This window comes from Panthera leo, chromosome E1 (genome assembly GCF_018350215.1).
Source record: "Panthera leo isolate Ple1 chromosome E1, P.leo_Ple1_pat1.1, whole genome shotgun sequence".
NCBI lineage: Eukaryota > Metazoa > Chordata > Mammalia > Carnivora > Felidae > Panthera > Panthera leo.
In genome coordinates, this window is record NC_056692.1 from 38,441,674 (window position 1) to 38,467,946 (window position 26,273).

The 26,273-nt window shown below is 53.6% G+C and overlaps 1 protein-coding gene across 1 annotated transcript; it reads left to right on the plus strand.

Annotated features, from left to right (window-relative positions):
- Positions 1–2,358: 2,358 nt before the first annotated feature.
- Positions 2,359–26,273, plus strand: ERBB2 (erb-b2 receptor tyrosine kinase 2). The gene is made up of 27 exons (XM_042915550.1): positions 2,359–2,633; positions 9,082–9,233; positions 10,103–10,316; positions 11,130–11,264; positions 11,560–11,628; positions 11,807–11,922; positions 12,073–12,214; positions 13,276–13,395; positions 13,687–13,813; positions 15,602–15,675; positions 15,764–15,854; positions 16,050–16,249; positions 16,606–16,738; positions 16,824–16,914; positions 17,614–17,774; positions 20,241–20,288; positions 21,603–21,741; positions 21,825–21,947; positions 22,207–22,305; positions 22,572–22,757; positions 22,892–23,047; positions 23,161–23,236; positions 23,550–23,696; positions 24,113–24,210; positions 24,404–24,592; positions 24,878–25,130; positions 25,275–26,273. Exons 1-27 carry the CDS (start codon positions 2,360–2,362, stop codon positions 25,643–25,645), a joined length of 3,984 nt encoding a protein of 1,327 aa, XP_042771484.1. The 5' UTR covers position 2,359; the 3' UTR covers positions 25,646–26,273.

A 26,273-nucleotide genomic window follows, 5' to 3' on the forward strand; every position in this document is an offset into this window, starting at 1 on the left:
ACCCAGGACTCTGCGAGATGAGGGATGTGGCTCTAGGACAGACAGGGACATGGAGGAAGGGTCCAGTAAAGGACGGTTGCACAGCAGCTTTCTTGGCTGGACAAACCCTCTTAACACCAGGGCAGGGGAGAGTGGGAAGGGACATCTCTGATGCTGACCCTAACACCCTGATGGTCTCTTGAAGAGCAAGTTCTCCAGTGCATGACCCACAAGTGACTCTTGGGACTAGGTCTAGTGTCTCCTTTCCCTGAGGGCCGAGAGGCACCTTGACCAGGTCCCTGGATTTGGGTTTGTGATGAGTGAGGGTGAGGGACTGGTTTTGGCTGGGTGTTCACCTTTTCCCTCATTAGCTCTGAGACAGATGCTCCTGGGCAGATTGGTTAACTCATCTGAGCCTCTTTTCCTTGATCTTGCACTCACCTTAATCAATTCCAACTCTAACACTAGAGAAAATAGAGATATTAATGCCCATCCCAAAGGGCCGCTGTGTCCCCATACTCAGCAGTATTTCTTGAACATTTGTGACTATTATCCAAGGGATAAATCCATTGTATATCATCACCCATCACACACACATACCCTTACCTACATTAACATGCGATGTACACAGATCATTTCCATTGCATTCTATTTCTTTTTTCTTAAAGTTTTATTTATTTATTCATTTGTTTAGAGCACAAGTGGGGGAGGGGCAGAGAGAGGGAGAGAGAGAATCCCAAGCAGGTTCTGCACTGATGGCACGAAGCCCGAGTCTGGGTTCAAAGTCACAAACCGTGAGATCATGAAACTAAGAGTCAACTGCTTAACTTACTGAGCCACCCAGGCACCCCGTATTGCATTCTATTTCTTAAAAAAAAAAAAAAAAAAAAGACTTGTCTTGAGCATCTAAATTGGCTCGATGACCAAACTTCCAAATGAACTTAACCTGTAGTTTGCACATTGCTGGTTAGAGCCAGAGGTGGACTCACCATGCTGTTAAAGAAGGGTAAGCTTCAGGCCCTTCATTTGCATATATGTGTCTAATTTCGTGCTCATAACTTTGTATTCCTTATCTTGAAGAGAGTCCCCCTCCCCCCCAATTTCATAAGCTCAAGTACCACCAAACCTGGATCTACCCCAGTATCCATAAACCTGAGACCACTTATTGAGCAATTACTATGTGCTACACACTGTTCTGAGTGCTTCAGGAGCATTATCTTCTTTAATCCCTGGTAGAGCATGCCAGATCCTATTTCAGTAGTGAGCCAACTGAGACTCAGAGAGGCTTGCTCACTTGCCTAAGGTTGCACAGCTAACACATGGCAGACTGGAACTTTGAACCCAGGTCATTCTGATTCCAACCCCTCTACTGTGAAAATGCCTACCAACAACCATGCTAGGAATATGAAAGCAGTTTAAGAAATGCTAGTGTCCTTCATTCTTCAGTGCTCAGTAGATGCCTCTGATCCCCTCTTGACCAGCACAGGCATGCTCTGCTCTTGGCTGAGACATTCCAACTAGAGTTGCCAGACTTAGCAAATAAAAATAAGGATGCCCGGTTAAATTTGAATTTCAGATAAACAACGAATAAGTTGTTAGTTAAGTATGTCCCATGCATTTTTGGTTGGAATTTCCAACAAAGACACACCTTCCTTCCATCACCCCCACTTCCATCCCCCACTGGGCCTTAAGAACAGGGCCAGGGGCTCCAGAAGGAATGCAGGGTGGGGAGGCAGAATCCAACAGGCTAGTAAGCAAGGGACAGAAAAGGAACTTTGGATGAATTGAGTGCTGAGTGGCCGGCCCTGTGAAGAAACAGAGGAATGGATGTTCTTGGAAAGACTGAGATGGAAGTCCCTCTAATTTGACTCTCTCCCCAAACTTGTAGCTTCTTCCGATTAAAACTGTGCTTTTCAGACTGGAAAAAGATACTTAAAAGATTCCAGAAGGTATGCCAGGGAGTCCTGGAAGCCACAAGTTAAAAACACAACACATCCACCTCCTTTACTATCAATTTGATTTGAGGATGTGGTGGGAGAACCATCATTTGATATTTTTAAAAATAGGCATGTGATGGAGTAGGGGTGCAAACTCGCCAGGAATGTCTAAGATAAAACCTGCGACTTCAAGGAAAGTTAAGGATGGCAGCCTAAAGCATTTGCCCCAGACTCCGCCCGGTGGTGGAGGAGGGGGTGCCGATCGCCGTCCCCTGCTTTAGGGGTTCTCCATGGGAACGCGCCAGAAGTGCGCAGGCAACCCCGGCGTCCGGGCGCCGGGAGGGGCGCACCCCAGGCCTGCGCGCCGAGGGAGAAAGTGAAGCTGGGAGTTGCCACTCCCAGGGACTCGCTGGAATGCGGTGGAGGGGGTGGGGGGGCGAGCCATGAGCACGCTCGCTCCCAATCACGGGAGGAGGAGGAGGTGGAGGAGGAGGGCTGCCTTGAGGAAGTACAAGAATGAAGTTGTGGAGCTGAAGAGTCCCCTGCGTCGTGCCCCGAGAGCCGAGCAGAGCTCCCAGGCAGCCGCCCGGCCCTTCGCAGCCCGGTCCAGCCCGAGCCATGGGGCCGGAGCCGCAGTGAGCACCATGGAGCTGGCGGCCTGGTGCCGCTGGGGGCTCCTCCTCGCCCTCCTGCCCTCCGGAGCCACGGGCACCCAAGGTAGGTCTGGTGTGGGGAGGGCACGAAGCAGCGACGCGACCCTGCAGCCTGGGACCCCCGCCGAAGGTCCCCGGGCTGGCGGGGGCAGAGGGGGGGCCACACGAACTTCCCGGTCCGAAGTTTCGGACGGTGTCGGCGCTCCCGAGCAGCCGGCCTCGCCGGGGAGGGGGCAAAGGAAGGTGGGGCAGGGGGGCGATGACGCCCAAGCCGTTCTAGATGTCCCAGGCAAGAGACTGGCGCTTTCCAGACTCGGCGACGGCAATGGGAACTTGTCAAAAAAGTTCTCTGAAATTGTTCGGAAAGTTTGCCATCAAAGGGTGTACTGCATGGTGTGTGTGTGTGTGTGTGTGTGTGTGTGTGTGTGTGTGTGTGTTCCCCTTTCTTGAGCCCCTTCAAGCTTTCTCAAAGACTTTCCAGTTGGCAGCCTCCGCCTCCAGACTGGACTGAGCTGGATTCCTCGGGGGTCCCTTCTGTTGCCCCTCCCCCTGTCCCATCTCCCCACCCCCCTCTCCCCGCAGCGATTGGGTTTAGTTCCTCCAGCTTCAGGCAGGATCGCGGTGTGGAGGGGGGTGGTGGGGAAAGTAACCTGTCCGGCCAGAGCCGGGCTGGAGAGGGTGGCCGGTCGGACTGCCGAGTTGCCTCATGCTGGAGTCTGGGGTGGGGGGAGGGGGAGACGTTTGTTTTGAGCAAGTTTCTTCAGGGCCAGCCCGGGGACTGTGTGCTTTGTGACTTCTGGAGAGCACGGGCCACCGAGGGGCGGTGGTAGGTTTCCTGGTCTGGGGCATAGAGTGGGAGATTTCCCAGCGGGGGATTCCTGGGCAGTCCTGCGGGGTGGGTGGGGGGCGGGAAGGAAAGGTAAAGACAGAGGGCCAGATGTGGGTTTGCAGAGGGCTGGGTTGTCCTGCCTTTTCCTTCATGCTGTGTGTGGGGAGGCATGGTGGTGGGGGTAGTGCCGGTTCTGCCCCATTGGCCCATCTAGGCACTAACAATTAAAGCCACCGTGTGCTGGAGATACACTTTGAGCTAGGCACGGTGCGCGGTGGTTTGCATGCACGCCCTCTAAATCCTCAGACCAACCCCACAAGAGAAATCCTACTAGTATTCCCATTTCCAGGTAAACACCTGGGCTTAAAGAGGTTACATCGCATCAAGGAAGTAGTGGGTCCAAGATGGGACCCCCAGACGGTGCGACCCCCAGCCACACATTCGAAATCACTGTATTAATCCACCTTGAACAATGGGCGACACTGCTGCTGGCATCACTGTGCTGTAGGGAAGACAAAATGGGAGTGTTCTGGGGAGTAGTGGGTGGTCTCCATCGGTCAGGGAGTCTGGAGAAGGGGTGGGGGTCATCCCGTCTGTGTGTTGCCCGAGGGCCTCTCTGTCAGAGCGTTGCAGTATTCTCTGAGGGGCGTCTATGCTAGGGTGTTCCTGTGTTGTGTGGTCTGTGTTTGCGTGTCTGGGCTTTGTGTTGCCAAACAGCAGTCTCCCTGCTGGCTTAGGGACTTGGCTGAACTCTGCCCTCTCAAGGAACTCCCTCAAGGTGCTGGGTCAGATCTGCTGTAAACAGCGGGAGGTGGCCCCACGCCTTCTCTCTGACAAAGGAGGTTCCACTTTCCTGGGAGCCCATACGTCTCCCTGTTTCCCAGGCGGGCGTCTGTCTGCAGCCCTGACCTTCTGCTGCGATGGGTGAGGCCAGGCTGCGCTGTCAGGCCGAGCTGCTGCCCCCCTCAGCTGGGCCTGTAAGTTGAGCAGGTGGGGGTGGCCTGGGTTGCTGCGGTGCTGGGATACGGAGGGGTCAGTTCTCTCAGCGATGACTGGGGCCTCCTCAGGCCTATCTCACCCCTCGATCTGCACTGCTGGGTGCAAAGACAGATGTTGGGTGTGTCTGGCAGAGAATGGTTGCAATGGCAGGGCACCGCCCGGCTGCCTCTAGCACCCCCATTATATCCCAGGGCTGAGGGCTAGGGCAGGAATTTGGGGGAAAGGGGAGACAGGGAGGATCCAGAGGGTCAGGATTTTGCTAGGATCCATTCTTAGAGGTCAAACTTTTGTCAAGTGTAGCAAACACATCCTTATCTTGCAGAGGTCCTATTTTAATTCCCAAGCGATTCTTCTAACAACCTCCTTCCTTTTTACCTTACTTGAGGAAAGTAACTTCATTCTAATACTCAAGGGGGAAAAAAGCAACAAATGAAACGATAGGATGAAGTGTGAAAAGGGAAAATACATCTCATTCCAAATACAAAGTCATCTTTCATTTTCTCTTGGTTTGGAATTACCCACACTCCAGCTATATGAACTTCCCTTGCCTGAACTTTTGAAAAACTTTCTTTATTTACTTTATTTTTTAAATTTACATCTAAGTTAGCATATGGTGCAACAATGATTTCAAGAGTAGATTCCTTAATGCCCTTACCCATTTAGCCCATCTTCCCTCCCACACCTTGCCTGAACTTTTGAAAAATGTCCAGTGTGCTTCCTTTGTGCCAGGTTCTTTTCCATCGACGGTTTCATTTCATCTCTGCAACAATCCAAGGAAGTGGGTACACACAGTTCAAAGAAGTGAAGTGATTTATCCAAGGCTTCCTAGTGACCCAAATATGTCTAGTAGACCCAATAATAATGTCTAATGAGGAGGCATTAAGAGTTGGTCAAAGTCATATCCTATTCAACAGGAATGGGGTGAGCAAAGCCTCAGGGGCAGCCAGGTGTCCAGACTGGGGTAGAGGTGCTACTCTGTTATTCAGTTAAGTGAGTTCCCTTATCTAGCCTATAGAAAGTGGAGTGAGCTGGGGCCCACTGAGGTCCTCTCCCTCCCTGTCCAGCCCATGCCTGCCTTCCTCTTGGGCCCTCCAAGCATGGCAAGGGACTGAGGGCAGGGACAGGGTGGAAGTCAGGGGGCCCTGCAGGTTTGGGATGGGGGAGACGGCTGGAATGGAAGAAGAGGAACCAGCATGGAGGAACCATCAGTGGGGGGCTAGAGTAAGGCCCCAGTAGTTGTGCCTGCCCCTGGGAGCTGAAATGATCTGGAAAGAGATCCCCCTCTCTGCCTCTGCCTGTGGGAAGCCCTTATGGGGTGACATCTCCATCTCTTGCTAGGCTACCTTTCCTTCTCACCCTTGGGAAGACAGCCCGTGTAGGGCGACGGGTGTGTGCTCTCTAGGAGTGGGAGAATTATTATAGCCAATGTTTGTGTTGCCTCAGTTCTATTTACAAAGCCTTTTCATGTTTACAGGCTGCTTTTTTGATTCATTATCTCATTTAACTCTCATTTAACTTCTCTGCAGAAAGTAAGAGTTGTTAGTGTTTTATTATCCCATCCTCACAGCCAAGTTCAGGTCACTAAATAGTCATTGAGTGCCTACGAAGTCACAGGCACTGCTGGGCATAGAGATGAATCTGATATGGCCTCTGCCCCCAGAGGTCCTTTGACTTGCTCAAGGTCACACATGAGCAGGCCAGTTAGGGTTCTGGTTTAATGATCCTGAGCCCAGGCCCTGGTCTGATATGGGACCTGATACACCAGGTATGTATGGTGGGTGAGTTCTGGGCATCACTAGAATGAGCTCTTAACTTGTAGGTCTGGGGGAGTTGAGTTTTAGGGATGCAGGTAGTGTTCATGGAAACCAAAGGAAGTATCTCTTGCTGGTGAGCAAGAGAAGCAGCTGGGGCTGAAGTGTGGCAGGGAGGGCAGAACCTTCTGGAGAGCATCCCCCAGAGCTGGGACCAAACCCTGACCACTGAAGTCCAGCCAGAGGGATATGAAGGACTCTGAATAGCCTTTCAGCAGAGGGATGAACACCAGGACCTCAACTACTACCTTGTGGTTTGCAAGTTCTTGATTGGATTTCATCCATCCATCCATCCATCCATCCATCCATCCAGCAAACTCTTATCTGGTGTTGGGCTGGTCCTGCCTCATAGTGACTGCGTCAGAGAGCTGGAGAGGTTGGGGCTTCTGAGGGTCAGGTGTCCTGAAGACACAGAGCTCTCCTGTGTAGAACAGGACTTCTCACACCCTACCCCCTGAAAATCAAGGGGGCTGAGTGGATATGGGGACTGTGGTGAGGACTGGGGAGAAGGAGTCTGGTGAGCAGATGGGGGAGGGGGTGGGAGGTGCTGAGCTCCATGGTGAAGGGGACAGAGGTGGAAGTAGGGGAGGTGTCAAGAGGCCCTTCTTGGCTTCATGTCAGCTTGGTGGGGAAATTTGCCCGCAAGCCTCCAGCTCTCTGGGAGAGCAGGTCTCAGTACCTGACTTCACCACCCGCTGCAAACGCTTAAAGAATCTTAGACTCAAATCAGCCACAAACTCACTAGTGGGGTGGGGCTACCACTCTTTCTGGCCCTCAGCTCAGCCCAGCCCCCCTGCCCTGCCCAGAGTCTGTGATGTTTATCAGTGGTATCAGTAGAGTTGGTATGTATTTCCCTTTGCACCTGATGTGGGGTGAATTTGTATATGTCCAGTTAAGAACGTAGGATCTAAAGTCAGACAGACTCCAGTTCAAATCCTGCCTCTATCGCTCATAAGCTTTATTAAAATCTTGGGAGACGAACCCCTGTCGGCCTCAGTTTTCTTCTTTGCAAGAGAGAAGTTGCTGTCCCAGCCTCGGGAGGACATAATGAGGCTCCACCCAGAGTGCCTGACAGTACACAGTAGGTGCTCAGCTAACGTGGCTGCCCTTGGTGGTCCCATTGTTGTTGTTTTCCTATTGCCTGGCTGCCACAGCTGGTGTCCTTTAGAGGCGGCAGAGGGCCACAGCCGGTGGAGACAGCCTCTGCTCCAGCTCTGCTTGTCCCTGTCCCGGGTTTGGGCCAGAGCTTTGGGGTCTGGGCCTAAAGACAGCTGTGCCTACAAAGCAGCTGAGGCTGCTGAGGCCCCAGGAGGTCCTGGCAGCGGGCGTTATTTTGGGCCTGGCCTGCCACCCCCAGCTCCTGTTTCTCTTGGGAGTCTGGGGGGAGGGACCCTTGAGTTCTATTTCTGGGCCCTCCCCTTCCTCCCTCTTTGCTTCCTTCCCTATCTGTCCAAAGGGGTGGGAACAGAGACCACTCTGGCTTTTACCGGGAGGCTGTCAGCTCATGGCCATTGGCCTCAGCATGAACCCGAGGCACTGGCCCTACCAGCCTTTCCCCAGCTTTCTGGAGGCAGGGGATCTCTCTTATCCCCCAGGATTTGACTTCAGGCTCCAAGTTGCTGGGAGAGCAGGAATCCTGGTGTCAGACCTTGAAGTCAGCCACTGCTGTCCCCCTGAATCTGCACACAGTCCGTGGGAGGTGCAGTGGCAACCAACAGGAAATCCAAGCAGCTCAGGCACCTGTGGGCCTGTGTATCTGGGGGTGCCCTCCACCCACCTCCCCCCGGCGCACCCTCCTGGGCAAGACGCGCCAGGTGATTCATCTCCTCACCAGAGCAGAAAAACGGGTTCAACTGGGCACTTTAATCTCCCCCCTACTGGCAGGCATGGTGCCAGCTGTTGTCCAGAGCACCCCCTCACCAGGAGTAGTTTACCCCTTCTGTATCCCTGGGCTTTGTAGGTACTTCCGGTCTCAGGGACACGCTGCTGGGGTCCAGGTGGGCCGGGGAGGCAATTCATCTTGATGCCCCTTGGCTGAGGGTTGGCCCTGGGAAGAAGGTACACAGGGCTGACGTAGTGCCCTTGTGGCAGGAGTTTCGTGGCATAGATTCTGCCAGCTGGTTCTGGAGTCTTGCCCTGAGGAGGTGGCAAGGGTGAAGTGCCAGCATAGGAGCCGTCAGAGTAGGGCATCGCTCTGGCCCAAGATCTGCAGCCTGGGTCCGGATGCCCGTTGTTGGGGTCTGATGCTCCTTTTTTTTTCTGCCTGGGGGAATTCCAGAGGTCCCTGCACTGACCAGGCCCCTAGTGGTCCCCATGCCCCAGCTATGACTCTAGCTGACCCTCCTTCCTTCCTTTCTGGGTGGCATTGTGGGGGTGGACACCCCTTGCCAAGAGGCTGGCATGTGGGTGGTATTGGAATGGGGTGGGGAGAATGCCCTGAGTTTGTTTGCTTGGGATAGGGGCAGGGGGTATCCAGAAGCTTCATGATTCATCATGGCCTCTCTTGGGGGATTTTTACCCCTTGGCCACGAGTGGTGCCTTGGGGACAAAGGGAGGCTTTCTTTGCCAGCCACCACCCCGGATCAGGCGGGCAAACTCCCCAGGGCTGGCACAATGGGGGCCCCTCTGGATACTCAGGATGGGCCGAGTTAGAAGGAGCGTTTCCTCTGATTTCCCTCCTCTTCCCAAACTTGCGGACTTTCTTTTGCTGTTGTGCCTTCTGCAGGTGCGCGGGACATGGGAAGCGGGGTCCTTCACTTGTGCTTTCTCGCCGTCCGAGATGGCATGACCCTGCGGAGTGAGTGTGGAGGAGGTGCCAGGCTGGAGAAGCTGACGGGGCAGCGGCCTCTGACCCATCTCCTCTCTCCTCCCAGTGTGCACCGGCACAGACATGAAGCTGCGGCTCCCAGCCAGTCCCGAGACCCACCTGGACATGCTCCGCCACCTCTACCAGGGCTGTCAAGTGGTACAGGGTAACCTGGAGCTCACCTACCTGCATGCCAATGCCAGCCTCTCCTTCCTGCAGGTGAGGCCCATGGGGGACCCAGCCAGGTCCTGCCTCCAGCTGAGCTGAGCCCTATGCTTATAAATGGGTGGTAGAAGAAGGCGCCCTATAGTTCTTCTCTTGTTGCGGCTCCTCAACTGGGAAGTCCTTTCTGATGCCCGCGCCCTATCTGTTCTACTGCAAGGCCAGTTGACTCCCTCTCAGTCATGTGGCTGGCCCTGGACATCCCTGGGTAGAATGCACGTGTGCCTCTGCTAAATTTTTGGCTCCCTTGCCAGCAATCGCCTCCCCCTGTCCATCTGCCCCGGCTGCTGTCCCTGTCCTGCCTGGAGTGGTGAAAGGGCTGCTGGGAGGTTGTGGGTTCTAGGTCCAGTTCTACCGACAAGCCACGTGAATATGGTCTCGGCCCCTGGCTTCTCTGTCTGTGTTTTGGAAGCAGGGAGCATGCTTTGACTCCCCTCTGGGAAAACCAAATGGAAAATGTATGTGAAAGGGTCACGAGCAGGGGAGAGAGTGGGAACCAGCCTGCTGGGTTGTGTCCACAGTGCCCTGGAGTGGGGCCACGTGTGTGAGGCTTGGTCAAATCACAGACGTCATGTCATCTAGGTGTTTCCTTTTATGGATGAGGGAACTGAGATGCAGAGAGGGTGTGGCGCTTGCTCATAGTTCACACAGTGCTCCCCCCACCATTTATCTGTCTTGATCATACACGACTCTGGTTTGGGGAGGTGGGGAGTGGCCTTGATCTCTACTTTATGCGTGACAGAGCTGGACTTCTCAGCGGATGGGGGCTTTGCACTTGGTGACTTAGAGGAGGCCTGGGGGGGGGGGATGGTCGTGTTCCAGGGCCTGGGCCTGCTTCAGCCCCACCTGGTCCTGTTCTCTCCCAGGATATCCAGGAGGTGCAAGGCTATGTGCTCATTGCCCACAACCAAGTGAGACAGGTCCCACTGCAGAGGCTACGAATCGTGCGAGGCACCCAGCTCTTTGAGGACAACTACGCCCTGGCCGTGCTGGACAACGGAGACCCACTGGACAGTGGCACCCCTGCTACAGGGGCTGCCCTAGGAGGGCTGCGGGAGCTGCAGCTCCGAAGCCTCACAGGTGATCATCATTATCATTGAAACCTTCTCCTTGTTATCGGGAGCTGATCAGGGCCACTGCTATGCGTGGGAAACTTTGTGTGAATTAGAACTGGCATCCCTTCTGGATGGATGCAGGTGGAGCTTGGGAAGGTGCCTTTGTGAAGATGAGAAGATCTCCCTTCTTCCCAGGAAGTCACAGCTTGCACGAGCCTGCACAGTTTGATAATTAGGATACAGGCTGGGGTTAGTCCACTTCTTGGCTGAGTACACATGTGCAGTGAACAACCTGCATAACTGTATGTGGCAGCCTTGGAGCTGACAGTATCCCAGATTCTGTGGCCAGTCACTTGGCATACACGATCCCATTTTGGTTGTGCTGTAATCTTGCAAGGGAAGCACCAGTGCTATTCTCATTTTACAGATGAGAAAACAGGTTTACAGAGGATAAGTGACTTGCTCAAGGTTACATAGCTATGACATAGCTAGTTAGTGGTGAGGCTGGTTTTCAGACTCCAGAGTCTCTTTTAACCAGTAAGCAGTGTGCACAGAGTATAGAGGTGGGAGGACAGGAGAGGGTGGCATGGACATCTGGACCCTGTCATGGACAACTCACTCCTCCCTGGATCTCAGGTTGTTCATGTGTGTGGGGCAGGGTGGGGGGGGGGTGGGGTTCTGGTACGGCTAGAAGATGCTGAAGGTGTCTTCTCTAATCCCTGGGGAAACGGGTGTGTTTAAGAGGCCTGCTCCCCTCTAAAGAGGTCAGGAGAGTCCCATGGGAGGGCAGAAAGTGACAGACAGGAAAGGAAAGTGCTGATTATTGCCTGCCTCACAGAGATCCTGAAGGGAGGGGTCCTCATTCAGCGGAATCCGCAGCTCTGCCACCAGGACACGATTCTGTGGAAGGACATCTTCCACAAGAACAACCAGCTGGCCCTCATGCTGATAGACACCAACCGCTCTCGGGCCTGTAAGCCATGCTTCTCCCTGCCTGTAGCTTCCTCTCTTTCCCAGGCAACCCAGCGATCCCCAAACTCCCCGCTCACTCACACCCCCTCCACTCCCCACCCCTGTACTAACACTACCCATTCCCTCTTTCTGTCCCATTTCCCTCCTGCCATTTCTCTGTGTCTCTTCATCTCCGTCGTCCTCTGTCCTGCCTCCCTCTGCTTCTAGATTGTGCCTCTGTTTTCTGAGTCTTCTTTTCCTGCCGACTCTCCCTCACTGCATTCTGCCTCCTGGTCTCTGTCTATTTCTCTCCCCAGGCCAACCCTGTTCTCCAGCTTGTAAAGACTCCCACTGCTGGGGAGCAAGTTCCGGGGACTGTCAGAGCTGTGAGTGCTAGGAGGCCCAGAATCTGGTGGGGGGAGGGCAGGGGGCCGGGCTGGGAGGGTTACCAGACCTCGGTGTCTTCCCAGGGGGTGGGGCAGAAAGTCATCACAGAAAGTGATGCAGGTGAGGGTCTGGTGCCTGGGCTACTGCCCAGCCCTCATCCTGCCCTTTGTCTCACAGTGACTCGAACTGTCTGTGCTGGTGGCTGTGCCCGCTGCAAGGGCCCGCAGCCCACCGACTGCTGCCACGAGCAGTGTGCTGCTGGCTGCACGGGCCCCAAGCATTCTGACTGCCTGGTATGTGCCCACGGGACCCCGGGGTGCAAGGGGAGGGGCACCCTGCCTGCTCCTGCCGTTGCCCATTGCACGCCAAGGAAAAACAGCCCAGTGACCACCAGCTGCCTGTCTCCACCCCCGCCACCCCCACCCCCCACCCCCCGCCTCCAGGCCTGCCTCCACTTCAACCACAGTGGCATCTGTGAGCTGCACTGCCCAGCCCTGGTCACCTACAACACGGACACCTTCGAATCCATGCCCAACCCTGAGGGCCGTTATACCTTCGGTGCCAGCTGTGTGACTGCCTGTCCCTGTGAGTGCCAGGGACAAATGTCGTTTTAGTAATTTTGCTGGGAGGGGGATTGGTTTAAGTAAATGGGAGCATATGGTGAGTATCGTCTGACCCTCGCTCTGGCGAGCTGGTCACGGCACTTCGTGTCGAGCTGCCGCGGTCTTTCAACAGCTAAGAGCAGGTGGAGCAGAGTAGGAGCTAAGAGCCCAGGCTCAGGAGCCAGGCTGCCTGGGTTCGAAACCGGGCTCTACCATTTTCTAGTCATGTGACCTGCTTCCTGTACCTGTTTTCTCATTTGAGGATGGGGGCAACATAGCCCCAACCTCATAAGGTGGTTATAAGATTTGGATGAGTTAACTTTTGCAAAGCTCTTAGTGGCGCCTGGGTGACTCAGTCGGTTAAGCGTCCGACTCTTGATTTTGGCTCAGGCCACCTCACAGCTGATGAGTTCGAACCCTGAGTCGAGCTCTGTGCTGACAGCATGAATCCTGCTTGGGATTCTCTCTCACTCCCTCTCTCTCTGCCCCTCTCCTGCTCGAGCTCTCTCTCCCAAAAATAAATAAATAAGCCTTAAAAAAATATATTGGTAAAGCTCTTAGAATAGTGCCTGGCACATACTAAGCACTCCTAAATGCTAATTTTTATTGTATAGTCTAGATTGATCAGAGTTTTATTTAACAGTTCCTGTATTTATCGATGTGCATTGGGGGACTGACCTCAGACCTGGGGCTGTCTTTCTTCGTGTCATGAGAGGCAGGAGTGGGCTCTCAGCTCCTGGTTGTATCCTCCCCGTGGTGGGTTAGAGTACAAAATGTAGAGCCAGACTTTTTGTGTCCAGTCCTGGCTTCTCCACTTGATAGCACATGACCTTGAGTAACTTACATAAAACTACGATGATTGCCTCTTGGCAAAATGGGAATCTAACAGTGACCGTCACGTAGGGTTGTGAGAAGTACATGACTTGAGTGTGCAGACACGCAGTAAGGGGATTTCAGTATTGGTTGATATTTTTACTGCACTATGTGGGCATCGTGGGGCGTGAAGGGCCAGGGCAGATGGACACACAGTCCCCATCTCCTCAGACAACTACCTGTCTACGGACGTGGGATCCTGCACCCTGGTCTGTCCCCTGAACAACCAAGAGGTGACAGCTGAGGATGGAACACAGCGGTGTGAGAAATGCAGCAAGCCCTGTGCCCGAGGTAACTGCTGGCCACCCCCGGAGCCAGGCTGCAGTTCCTGCCCCTCTGCACACCCATCTTGGCCCACAGTCCCATTCTTCTTCAGACCCTCCTGGGACCCAGTCCTTTTCTTCCAATGTCTCTGTCCTGGCCCTCCCTGGATCAGTCTGACACGTTCCCCTGTATTTCCTGTCTGTGCAAGGGGGGCACGTGGCCCCAGGGGGGGACTGTGGACAGGACCCCCGAGTTTGAGTTCCTGGTGCTCCATGTGGGGGCCGAGACGGCCCCTTCACCACCTGCCCCTCCCCACAGTGTGCTACGGCCTAGGCATGGAGCACCTGCGGGAGGCGAGGGCAGTCACCAGTGCCAACATCCAAGAATTTGTCGGCTGCAAGAAGATCTTTGGGAGCCTGGCGTTTCTGCCAGAGAGCTTTGAGGGGTAAGGATACGCGAACTTAAGGGTGGGCACAGCGGCCTGAGCAGCATCAGGGCAGTCAATGAATCCTGAGGACCCAGAAGTGGCAGTATCTCTGGGGGATGGTGGGAGACAGAGGTGGGAGGCCAGAAATGCAAAAGAGCAGGACGGGCGGGGGGACCAGAGGGTGTGGGGACGTGGTGGTGGGTTGTTTGCATAAATGACATGCTATCCACAAATATGCACTTGTGTGGAGGCCAAGCCATCCAGAGAAAGCAAAATTCTCCTTGAGTTTGCAGTGGCTTTATTCATAATGGCCCCCAGCTGGAGATAAGGCAAATGTATACCAATAGGTGAATGAATAAATAAATGGTGCCTTATCTATACAATGGAATTCTCAGCAATAAAAAGAAACAAACGACTCACTGATCTATACAACAACATGATGAGCCTCAAAAACATGTTCAGGGGCACCTGTGTGGCTCAGGTGGTTAAGTGTCCGACTCTTGATCTCAGCTAAGGTCTTGATCTCAGGGTTCGAGCCCCGATGTTGGGCTTCACGCTGGGCATGGAACCTATATAAAAAAACAAAAACAAAACCCATTATGGTCAGCAAAATAAGTCAAACAAGAGAGAGTCCACACTGTGCTATTCTCTTTACGTGAACCTCTAGAATAGGCAAAACCGCTCTGTGGTGGTAGAAATCAGAACAGTGGTTGCCCCAGGATGGGTGGACCAAGAGGGGACACAATGGAAGTTTCTGGGGGCAATGACAATGTTCTGTGTATCAGCTGGGGTAGTGGATACATGAGTGAATGCATTTGTCAAAACTCCTCAAACTGTACATCAGAACTCTCTGCATTTTATTGGATGTGAATTATACTTCAATAAAAATATGTATTTAAAAAGAGGACGTTCCTTTCAACACTTCCCGCAACTCTGTTCCCCTTTCCAGAGGAATCCACTGCTAATAGTTTGTGTGGGTTCTCCTAGACCATTTGTACATACTTAGACACACACAGAGAAACATAGTTTTAGTAATTTTATTGAGAAGGTTGACTTAAAATGGGAGCTTGTCATGAATATTGTCTGCCCCTCGCCCTGGAGAGCTGGTCAAGGCACTTCGTGTCGAGCTGCCGCGGTCTTTCAACAGCTAAGAGCAGGTGGAGCAGAGTAGGAGCTAAGAGCTCAGGCTCAGGAGCCAGGCTGCCTGGGTTCGAAACCGGGCTCTACCATTTTCTAGTCATGTGACCTGCTTACTGTACCTTAATTTTCTCATCTGTAAAATGGGGGCAAAAATAGCCCCAACCTCGTAAGGTGGTTATAATGTTTGAATGAGTTAATATTCATATGCTCATAAAACAGTGCCTGGCCGATACTAAGTGCTCTTTTTTTCTTTTTTTTTTTTTTTTTAAGTGCTGTCAAATGTTAGTTTTCATCTATAGTCAGGATAGACAGGGATTATATTTAACAACTCCTCTATTTACTGATGGGTCTTTTGGTCATTTTTAATTTTGCTCTTACAAACAGTTCTGCCCTGTACATGTCTCTGGGAACAGGAGCCAATGTCTCTCTAGGCCACATTCCTAGAAGTAGGATTTCTAGATCAAAGGATATAAATACTGTTTTGACAGACCCTGCCAAACTAGGGCTTGGGCTTTGAAACTCAGGATGAAAACAGCCGGGCTTGATGGGCAAAGGGTTTAAATGAAGTCATTAATGGAGGGCGGTGGGGGAGGGTGGCCGGGTCAGCTCTGGGGGTCATGCCCACCTACTTCCTGGCCCTGCTGACTCCTCTCCTAATCCTTCTAGGGACCCAGCCTCCAACACTGCCCCCCTGCAGCCTGAGCAGCTCAGAGTGTTTGAGGCTCTGGAGGAGATTACAGGTGGGCTTTGCTTCCCTGCATCCTGCTCTGATGGGGTCGGGGGTCCTCTTCCTGTCCCCACACCCCTAGCCTCACCCTGTGCCCGCAGGTTACCTGTACATCTCAGCGTGGCCGGACAGCTTGCCTAACCTCAGTGTCTTCCAGAACCTCAGAGTGATCCGGGGCCGAGTTCTGCATGAGTGAGCACCGGGGAAGGGAGGGGGGGGGTTCCTGAGGAGCTTCCCAGGGAGCCCATTGAGAAGCTCTGGGCATGGTGGGCACTCCTGTTCCCCAGGGACTCCAGCAGTAACATTTCCATGGGAGTTTTCAGAGTGTGCTGGGGACAGGAGGAGGTGAGGGCAGCTCTTGCCGACAGCCAAACACTCTTCCCACAGCGGTGCTTACTCGCTGACCCTTCAAGGGCTGGGCATCAGCTGGCTGGGGCTGCGTTCGCTGCGGGAGCTGGGCAGTGGGCTGGCCCTCATCCACCGCAACTCTCGCCTCTGCTTCGTACACACGGTGCCCTGGGACCAGCTCTTCCGGAACCCCCACCAGGCTCTGCTCCACAGCGCCAACCGGCCAGAGGACGAGTGCGGTAAGACAGGGAGCCCAGCGCCACACGCTCCCCGTCTGCCGGCACACAGGAGTGCCTGTGGGCCCCTAGCAGCAGCAATCTTGGACTTGTGCAGACTACCCATCCCTGGTGCACCATTCTTGACACGGCTGTGGCTGGCTTGACTTCTTGGCATGGCTTCTGGCTGGGCCTGGCCACACTGCCTTGGCATCTGTGCCTTCCTTTTCCTCTCTGTCCCTGGAACCTCAGCTCTTTCTTTCCCCGCATTGCCCGGCACCTATTCCCACCCTGTCCAGCCCACAGCCTCCTCCCCTGGTTCATGTGGACCTGGAACCTTCCTTGAGTGTCTCCTCTAACCCCCTTCCTCTTCACTGCAGCGGGTGAGGGCCTGGCCTGCTACCCGCTGTGTGCCCACGGGCACTGCTGGGGTCCGGGACCCACCCAGTGTGTCAACTGCAGCCAGTTCCTTCGAGGCCAGGAGTGTGTGGAGGAATGCCGAGTACTGCAGGGGTACGCGGGGCAGGGCAGGAGGGGCGGCCGGAGTGGGGCACGGGGGCTCCTTCCAGACCCCCTCCTCAGCCATCCCTTCTGTCAGGCTTCCCCGGGAGTATGTGAAGGATAGGTTCTGTCTGCCATGCCACCCAGAGTGTCAGCCCCAGAATGGCTCAGTGACCTGCTTGGGCTCGGTGAGTTGCTGGTGGGTTTGATCGAGGTGGGTGGAGGGAAGCAAGGGCAGGGGCGGGGTGGGGTGGCTGGGCACCTGGCCATGTCCAGTAGAATGTCCCAGGAGAGGGCTCGGAGCTCAGCCCTGGATGGCAGGAGGGTGTTAGGAGGCTGGAATGCTGGGGACTGCAAGTTGTGTAGTGGACCCCGTGACCCCTCAGACTATGCAAAGGTCCCGGGGAGGCCTGTGTCCTTGGCTGTGGCTGTGCCAAGGCGGTTAGACCTATGGGCTTAGGCATCAGACTCTCTGGATTCGGATCCAGGCCCTGCTTCCATCCTTGGTTCGCTCATTTATAAAGTGAATATTGTACATTGGAATGTGGGAAGAATGAACTTAAAATAGGGTTTGGCACCGTGCCCAAGCGATTTGCTGTGTGTTAGTTAACTATTGTTACTTGCTGTTATATCTTAAGTAATACACTCCCCTGCTAGACTTCCAGTTCCTCATCTGAAGCCTCCTGGCTGAGGATTGAGCTTTGAGCAGGGGAGGGGGGAGCTGGGTGAAGAGCAGGGGTGGCAGACACGGCTGGTCTGGGCTGTTCCAGGAGCAAGGCGAAAGTGCTGTGGAGTGGCCATGGGAAGCACGAAGGGGACACAAGGGCATGTCCTGCTGCCCTGGAGGTGTTGTGCTAGCCCCCTTCCAATCCTTCTTCCCTTCCCAGGAAGCTGACCAGTGTGTGGCCTGTGCCCACTACAAGGACCCTCCTTTCTGTGTGGCTCGCTGCCCCAGTGGGGTGAAACCTGACCTCTCCTTCATGCCCATCTGGAAGTTTGCAGATGAGGAGGGCACGTGCCAGCCATGCCCCATCAACTGCACCCACTCGTGAGTCTGGGGGCCTTCTCTACAGAAAGGAGGGCTTTGTCCCAGGAGACTTTCTGGGGCTCTTATTGTAAAAGGGGGATAACTCTGCCTTTGCTTACACTGCTTAGTTTTTGTTTTGTTTTGTTTTTAATTATTAGTCCTTAGAGGCACCTGGGTGGCTGCATCAGTTAAGCATTAAGACTCAATCTCCACTCAGGTTGTGATCCCAGGGTTGTGGGATCAAGCCCTGCATTGGGCTCCATGCTGAGCATAGAGCCTGCTTGGGATTCTCTCTCTTTTCCTCTGCTCCTCTCCCCTACCCGCATGCTCTCTAAATTACAAAAAAAAATTTAAATGAAAACATGAAATATAAATGAACATCATTAACAGTTCTATCCCCACTGTTAATAATTTGTAATATTTTTCCTCCAGGTCTTACCTGTGTACATGCTAACATATAATTATTATTATAACACGTGAAATATGTGTTTATATATATAATTATTCTTAGTTTTTATCTGTGCACATTCTAACATATTATTATAACATATAAACTATAGTTAATATATATTATTATTCTCCAACTGTTTTTATGTGTGCACATTCTAACATATATTTCCTTATACTAAAATGGGATCACAGACCATACATATTGTTTGCAAATTGCCTTTTTCTCACTTAACAGAACCTTGCAATGTTTTTCCATCTCCTGACATGGTGATATACCCTATTTTATTTTTTTTTTCATTCAGTTTTCTTTATTTACACATGAGACACATGGATACATTCTTATGATAAACACTTTCAGCAACAAAAAGTATAAACATTGCAAAGCAAATGTGCCCTTTCATTCCAGTCCCCTAGGGAAAACCATCAGATTCAGTCTGCTACGTGCAGCCTTCCAGGCTTTTCTCTACACATCTGCATACACACATATTACATTTATATTAGATTGAATCCTGTAAGATTGCTGTTTTTGTAGGTCAAAAATGGCCAAGAAATAGCAATTTCATATAGTTCATCTCATACATAGTCAGGTTTGGTTTTCGTGTATATGCATTAAAAAGAAATTTTTTTTTAACGTTTATTATTGAGAGACAGGGAGACAGAGCATGAGCAGGGGAGGGGCAGAGAGAGGAGACACAGAATCTGAAGCAGGCTCCAGGCTCCGAGCTGTCAGCACAGAGCCCGACGCAGGGCTCAAACTCACAAACTGCAAGATCATGACCTGAGCTGAAGTCAGATGCTCAACTGACTGAGCCACCCAAGCACCCCACGTGTATATGCATTTTTTAATGCAAATGGGACTGTGTTCTACATATTGTTCTGAACTTTGCTTCTCCCCCAACCCCTGACTTTATGTATCTTGGAGGTCCTTTCTCGTGATGAATGCACATGGACCTACCTCCTCTTTTTTTTTTATTAAAAAAATTTTTTTTAGTGTTTATTTTTGAGAGAGAGAGAGAGAGAGAGGGAGAGAGTATCTGAAGTGGACTCTGCACTGACAGCAGAGAGCCTGACACGGAGCTCGAACTCACAAACCATGAGATCATAATCTGAGCCAAAGTCAGTCCCTTAGCCAACTGAGCCACCCAGGCTCCCCATACCTCCTCTTTTTTTTAACTACTCAATCTGCAGCCCGGATATAGTATTATTTAACCATGTCCTTGTTTGAGGGATAGTGATTTTTTTTCTTTTCGTTCTCCCCTTTTTCTCTCTCCCTTTTTCTTTTCCCTTTCTCTTTCTCCCTTTCTTTTTCTCTTTGCTTTTCTTTCTTTCTTTCCTGTTTATTGCACTTGAGCCCCATGTACAAGTTAGCATCTTATACATGACCCCTGGCATACAGGTGTTGGCATTTTCTTTTTTTAATTTTTTTTTTAATGTTTATTTATTTTTGAGACAGAGAGAGACAGAGCATGAACAGGGGAGGGGCAGAGAGAGAGGGAGACACAGAATCTGAAACAGGCTCCAGGCTCTGAGCCGTCAGCACAGAGCCCGACGCAGGGCGCGAACTCACGGACTGTGAGATCATGACCTGAGCCGAAGTCGGACGCTTAACCGACTGAGCCACCTAGGTGCCCCCAGGTGTTGGCATTTTCACAGTATATCCTGTGAGGTGGAGCTTCCGGGTCACGGACATTATCTAATAGGTATTGCCAAACTGTCCTCTGCAGAAGTTGGGCCAGTTTACTGCCCTGGCATTCTTTTACAGAGGAACGTAGCTGTGTTTTTGGACTTGATGCTTCTTTGGGTGCTCCCCAATTCCTACCTACCATAGACAGAGGGGAGCAGGAAATTCAGGTTCAAGGCCAGAGAAGGAATCCCCTTGTGGGGTGGTAGGAAGGGTATTGGTGACTTTGAGCCCAGTTTCTATCTTTGTCAAATGGGGATAATAACCCAGCCACACCCACCTTAGGGTGGTTGTGAGGCTGGAGTGAGACCAGGAGGTGTTTCCCAGCCTGGTTGATGGGACTCTCTCTCCTGCAGCTGTGCGGACCTGGACGAGAAGGGCTGCCCCGCCGAGCAGAGAGCCAGGTCAGCCTGATCCCCAGGATACACCCTATGCTGCTCCTCAATCCCCTATCAGCCCCTGGGTGGTCACTGCTGCAGGAAAGGGGCATCTCCTGACATGACACATGTCCCTTTCTAGCCCAGTCTTCCCCTGTTGATTCACCTTTCAATTTGCTTCAGCAAGTGGAAGGAGGACCTCCTCAGGATGCTTAGAGAGTGGGGAACAGGAAAAGATGGCAAAGACCCCCTAGTACCTCCCCACCCTCGAGTAGCTAGATACCTCATAAGGGGCACAGGCAACATTCAACTCACTGGGACAGAAGGCAGCTTGAGAAGGGAGTGCAGATGCCCTGGAGGAAAAGATGAAGTCTTAACGGGGTGGCAGGAGGCTTCAAGGAGGAGGTGGCATTTGAGCCAGGCCTTGAAACAGGAGCAGGTAGCTCACGTGCATTAGGGAGAAGCAACCAGGTGGCATTGTGGGGGAAGGGTCAGGAAAACCTAGGATGTGTTTGTTCGAAGGTTCTGGCATGGTGGGCCATTAAGTGAGCCCAGAGAAGGGAGTAAGGGGTGAAGTCTAGGTCATGTTAGGGCATAGGCCCACCCTCACTACCAGGCCACAGGGTTGGACTTGATTTCTGGGCAGTGGGCAAAGTCTTTGACTATGCGGACAAAACCAGATTGGAGTATCTAAGCAATCATTTGTCCATAAAGCAAGCATTCACGAGAGGTCTGTGATGTGCCAGGCTTTAGCCAAGCAAGGGAGGAGGGCAAGGATGGTAATGATGTAGGGTCAACACCCAAGAGCTGCATCTATCCTAGGATGAGCTGAGTCTTAAACGATGATCCCATGGAGAAATGGTGGTCCAGACAGAAGTAACAGAATGTGCAAAGGCTGGGAGGTGTGGAAAATCATGACCTATGGGTGAAAAATTTGGCTGGAACATCAGAATCACTGGATGCACATTCCTGGGGCCCCACCTCATACCACAATCAGAGTTGCTAGGAGTGGGGCTCTAGACTCATGCACATTAACCAGCTCCCTGGTGATTTTTGTCAGGAAGTTTGAGAATCCTGGGCTACAGCCATGGGCAGTCACATAGACAATTTGGAGATGGGGGTAAAAAGGGCTCTGAATCCAGCGAGGAGGCTGGACTCTCCTGGAGGTAGGAGGGAGCCAAGGGAGGTTTCTGAGTAGGAAAGAGAGGATGGGAGTCCGTGGGTCACCCTTCTGACTTCCCTTTCCAAAGGCCAGTTACCTGCATGCCCCTCCCTGGGGCTCCTTCATCTTTTCATGCCCCAGCCTGGTCCCCAGTCCCTAACCCTGGCTCCCGCCCCCAGCCCTGTGACATCCATCATTGCTGCTGTGGTGGGCATTCTGCTGGTCGTGGTTGTGGGGCTGGTCCTTGGCATCCTAATCAAGCGAAGGCGGCAGAAGATCCGGAAGTACACGATGCGGAGGCTGCTGCAGGAGACGGAGGTGAGGCGGTCTGAGGGCCTCCCTGTTGGCTTGGGGTCTACAGCCCAGCCTCCTTCACTGACACCCCACCCCCCTCGCCCCAGCTGGTGGAGCCCCTGACGCCTAGTGGAGCCATGCCCAACCAGGCTCAGATGCGAATCCTGAAAGAAACAGAGCTGAGGAAGGTGAAGGTGCTTGGATCCGGAGCTTTTGGCACTGTCTACAAGGTCAGGGGCGGTCCCAGAGGATGCAGCGGGTGTGGCCAAGCGTTCTGTGGGGAAGACAGCCAAGAGCTGGGGTGGTGCTGTTTGGTTGGGCAGTTTGGTGGGAGGCTGGAACAAGGGGAAGGGGAGTGGAGAGCTGGGCTACATAGTGAGGCTGATGATATAGCAGGTTTGGCCCCAGAGTGGGGAGGGTATTCGGAGGCGACTGTAGGTGGGATCTGGGGTTCCCTTTTCCTGCTCACATCCTCCTCTCTCTGCCCAGGGCATCTGGATCCCTGATGGGGAAAATGTGAAAATCCCAGTGGCCATCAAAGTGTTGAGGGAAAATACATCTCCCAAAGCCAACAAAGAAATCTTGGACGTAAGCCCCTCCACTCTCCCTAGCCAGGAGTACAGGAGGAACCTCCTAGCTGTATGTCTGGGCTCTCTCTTCACTGAGGTTCGGGAGGCACTCTGTGATTCCCCAAGCCTTGACTCTCAACCTCCCGTGGGCCATGGTTCTGGTTTGTGCAGGATGGGGATGGATTGGGTGAAGGTCTCCCATCACGCCTCGACCCTCGAGGGGTATGTGGTGGTGGCAGGTTTGTGGTCTCCCACACCTTCTCAGGGTGCACTCTTGCCCCCCAGGAAGCGTATGTGATGGCTGGCGTGGGCTCCCCATATGTGTCTCGCCTTCTGGGCATCTGTCTGACATCCACCGTGCAGTTGGTGACACAGCTTATGCCTTATGGCTGCCTCTTAGACCATGTCCGAGAACACCGTGGGCGCCTAGGCTCCCAGGACCTGCTGAACTGGTGTGTGCAGATTGCCAAGGTATGCACTTAGGGGGCCTGAGCTCTGCAGGTGTCCTTGGGGACAAGCCTCTGACTTCACACAGGGCTGGGATGGGGAGGTTTCCTGGGAGAATATGGCCAGAGCGGAGTCCATATGGACACATCTGATCCCAGGGGATGAGCTACTTGGAGGATGTTCGGCTCGTGCACAGGGACCTGGCTGCCCGGAACGTGCTGGTCAAGAGTCCCAACCACGTCAAGATTACAGATTTTGGGCTGGCTCGGCTGCTGGACATTGACGAGACAGAGTACCATGCCGATGGGGGCAAGGTTAGAGGAGGAAGTGGAGGGAGGCAAGGTGGAGTGGGTCTGGACCCTGGGAGAATTCTACGAACCACCACCTCCCCACCACACCTAGTTTGAGGACTTCTTTGCTCTCTCAGGTGCCCATCAAGTGGATGGCGCTGGAGTCCATTCTCCGCCGGCGGTTCACCCATCAGAGTGACGTGTGGAGCTACGGTGTGTGGCAGGGAAGGTTGGGAGGAGGGGTGGACAAGGAGCCACGGGCCTGGGGGGCCATGTTGGTGGAAGGAGGAGAACAGGGATAGAAGAATTAATGGAGACACCTTAGCATGAATGTGGGAGGGAAGGAAGGGGCTGCCGGGGTCTGTGTACTTCCCTGGGACTAAGGAAAGACTGGCTATCTCCTGCCCCTTGGCATCGCACCCCTCCCTTCTTCCCATGGTGCCAGGCTCTTGGGCAGAGCCTCTGGGACTCGGTGCAGTAAAGCTCCCTCTTGTCCCCCCACCTCTTAACCCTGTCTTTGCCCCAGGTGTGACTGTATGGGAACTGATGACTTTTGGGGCCAAACCTTATGATGGGATCCCAGCCCGGGAGATTCCTGACCTGCTGGAGAAGGGAGAACGGCTGCCCCAGCCCCCCATCTGCACCATTGATGTCTACATGATCATGGTCAAATGTGTGTGGCTGAGTTATGCCAGCTACTTGGAGGAGGGATGGAAAGTGCTGGGGGGGGGGGGTGGAGGGGGGCCTATAAGGGGCATGGGAGGAGGCCAAGAGTAGGTTGTATGTGGGCCCAGGGTTCCAAGTATGGTTGAAGGAGCCTCAGAAGGGTCTCGCTTCCCTTTTACAGTACCAGGCCAGAGGAACTCTAGAAGACCAACTAGGAAGAGACTTATATGCAAAATAAAAAGGGAAAACTAGTAGAGATTCTCAAAGGGTCTAACTCAGGATCTGAGTCTGATGCCTCTTTTCTACCACCCGAGGACTTTGGACTGTAGTCACTGGGGTTGTCTAGACCAGACTGGAGAGGGGTTGGGGCCCGCGCACAGGCTGCAGCCAGAACTGAGATGCTGAGCTCCCTCCCGCCCCCAGGTTGGATGATAGACTCTGAATGTCGGCCACGTTTCCGGGAGTTGGTGGCTGAATTCTCCCGGATGGCCAGGGACCCCCAGCGCTTTGTGGTCATCCAGGTACTGGGCCTTTCTACCCCATCCCTGCCTATGTCTAAGAGCACTCTCCCACAGAGGGTGGGAAGGGAGAGGATCCCAGGCTTCCAAGCCCAGCTCCTGCCTCATTCCTTATACCTTTTGTCCGCCCTGAGCCTTTCTCGGGAGGCTGTGCACTGGGCTGGGGAGAGGCTGTCACCGTCTCCTTCCTCCCCAGAATGAGGACTTGGGCCCAGCCAGTCCCTTGGACAGCACTTTCTACCGTTCACTGCTGGAGGATGAGGACATGGGAGACCTGGTGGACGCTGAGGAGTACCTGGTACCCCAGCAGGGTTTCTTCTGCCCAGACCCTGCCCCAGGCGCCGGGGGCACAGCCCACCGCAGACACCGCAGCTCATCCACCAGGGTCAGTGCCCTCGGTCACACTGTGGTGGGTGGGTGTAGTTACCTCCTCCGTGGACTAGGGTCCTTTTCTTCTATGTCCCCTCCCACCCCAACAGTCACCTCTCATGGAGACCCCATTATCCCTGACGACTCCTACTGCCTTCCAAGCCTTGACCCCTTCCTCTTCATGGTGACTATGTCAAATCCCAATGGTGTCCCAATTTATCCCCTGTGACCCTATCACCTCCCGTGGAGTCTCTATCCCAGGTCCATGAATGACCCCATTGTAACTTTCTCTCATCTCCAGAGTGGCGGTGGTGAGCTGACACTGGGGCTGGAGCCCTCCGAGGAAGAGCCTCCCAAGTCTCCACTGGCACCCTCAGAAGGGGCTGGCTCTGATGTGTTTGATGGCGACCTGGGAATGGGGGCAGCCAAGGGGCTGCAGAGCCTTTCCCCACAGGACCCCAGCCCTCTACAGCGGTACAGTGAGGATCCTACCGTACCCCTACCCCCTGAGACTGATGGCTACGTTGCCCCCCTGACCTGCAGTCCCCAGCCTGGTATGGAATCCAGGCCCAAGATGAGAGATTGGGAGGGGAGGGGGGAGCTTGGGGTGCCCAGCCCAGGGCCCACAGTGGGGACACTGGTAGTAGCTGGGACAAATGGGTTTCTTCCTCTAACGAGCCCCCTCCTCGCCCTTTCAGAATACGTGAACCAGCCAGAGGTTTGGCCAAAGCCCCCATCGCCCTTAGAAGGCCCTCTGCCTCCTTCTCGACCTGCCGGTGCCACTCTGGAAAGGCCCAAGACTCTGTCCCCCAAGACTCTTTCCCCCGGCAAGAATGGGGTTGTCAAAGACGTTTTTGCCTTTGGGGGTGCTGTGGAGAACCCCGAGTACTTGGCACCCCGGGGCAGGGCTGCCCCTCAGCCCCACCCTCCTCCAGCCTTCAGCCCAGCCTTTGACAACCTCTATTACTGGGACCAGGACACATCTGAGCGGGGCTCTCCACCCAGCACCTTTGAAGGGACCCCTACAGCAGAGAACCCCGAATACCTGGGCCTGGATGTGCCAGTGTGAGCCAAAAGGCCAAATCTGCCGAGACCCTGCTGAACCCTCAGGGAGTGGGGAAAGCCTGACTTCTGGCCTTCATTGCGATGAAGCAGGGAATCCTGCCACGCTAGACACCCTCCTTCCTCCTCCAGTTCCCAGGTGGCCAAGAGGGGCCCAGCCTGGTTGGAAGAGGGGGCAGCACTGGGGAGCCTTGACTGACTTTGGAGCCCTGCCCCAGACAACTCTAGGGTCCCGTGGATGCCACAGCCAGTCTCCTCACCCGAGGGAACAGCCCAGCTTGGCTGTCCTGTTCCAGACCTTTGACACAGAAGGACTTAGGAAAGCTGGGCCTGGAAGAGGAGGAGGCTCCAGGGAGTGTCTAGGAATAAGAGCAACCCATTCAGAGACTGTCTCTGAGACCTAGCTCTGCGCCCAGGAACAAGGGAGCAGCAATGCCACCCAGATCCAGTCCTTGTACAGATCCAGTCCTTATGCTTTTTTTGTTTTGTTTTGTTTTTACCTATTTTTTTTTTTAATGAAATAAGGACTTGGGGAGAGCGGGTATTGTGGAGAGGGGTGGGTCCCTGGAGTTGGGGGAAGGATGTCCTTTCTCCACACCCACTTTCTCCATTTGCAAATATATTTTGGAAAATAA

Excerpts from the sequence above, each read along its gene's own strand:
- ERBB2 (XM_042915550.1), top strand. The coding sequence starts at position 2,360 with ATGAGCACGCTCGCTCCCAATCACGGGAGGAGGAGGAGGTGGAGGAGG. Across the intron at positions 16,250-16,605 it reads CCGGCCAGAGGACGAGTGCG|CGGGTGAGGGCCTGGCCTGC; the intron begins GTAAGACAGGGA and ends TCTTCACTGCAG. Across the intron at positions 16,915-17,613 it reads CAGTGACCTGCTTGGGCTCG|GAAGCTGACCAGTGTGTGGC; the intron begins GTGAGTTGCTGG and ends TTCCCTTCCCAG.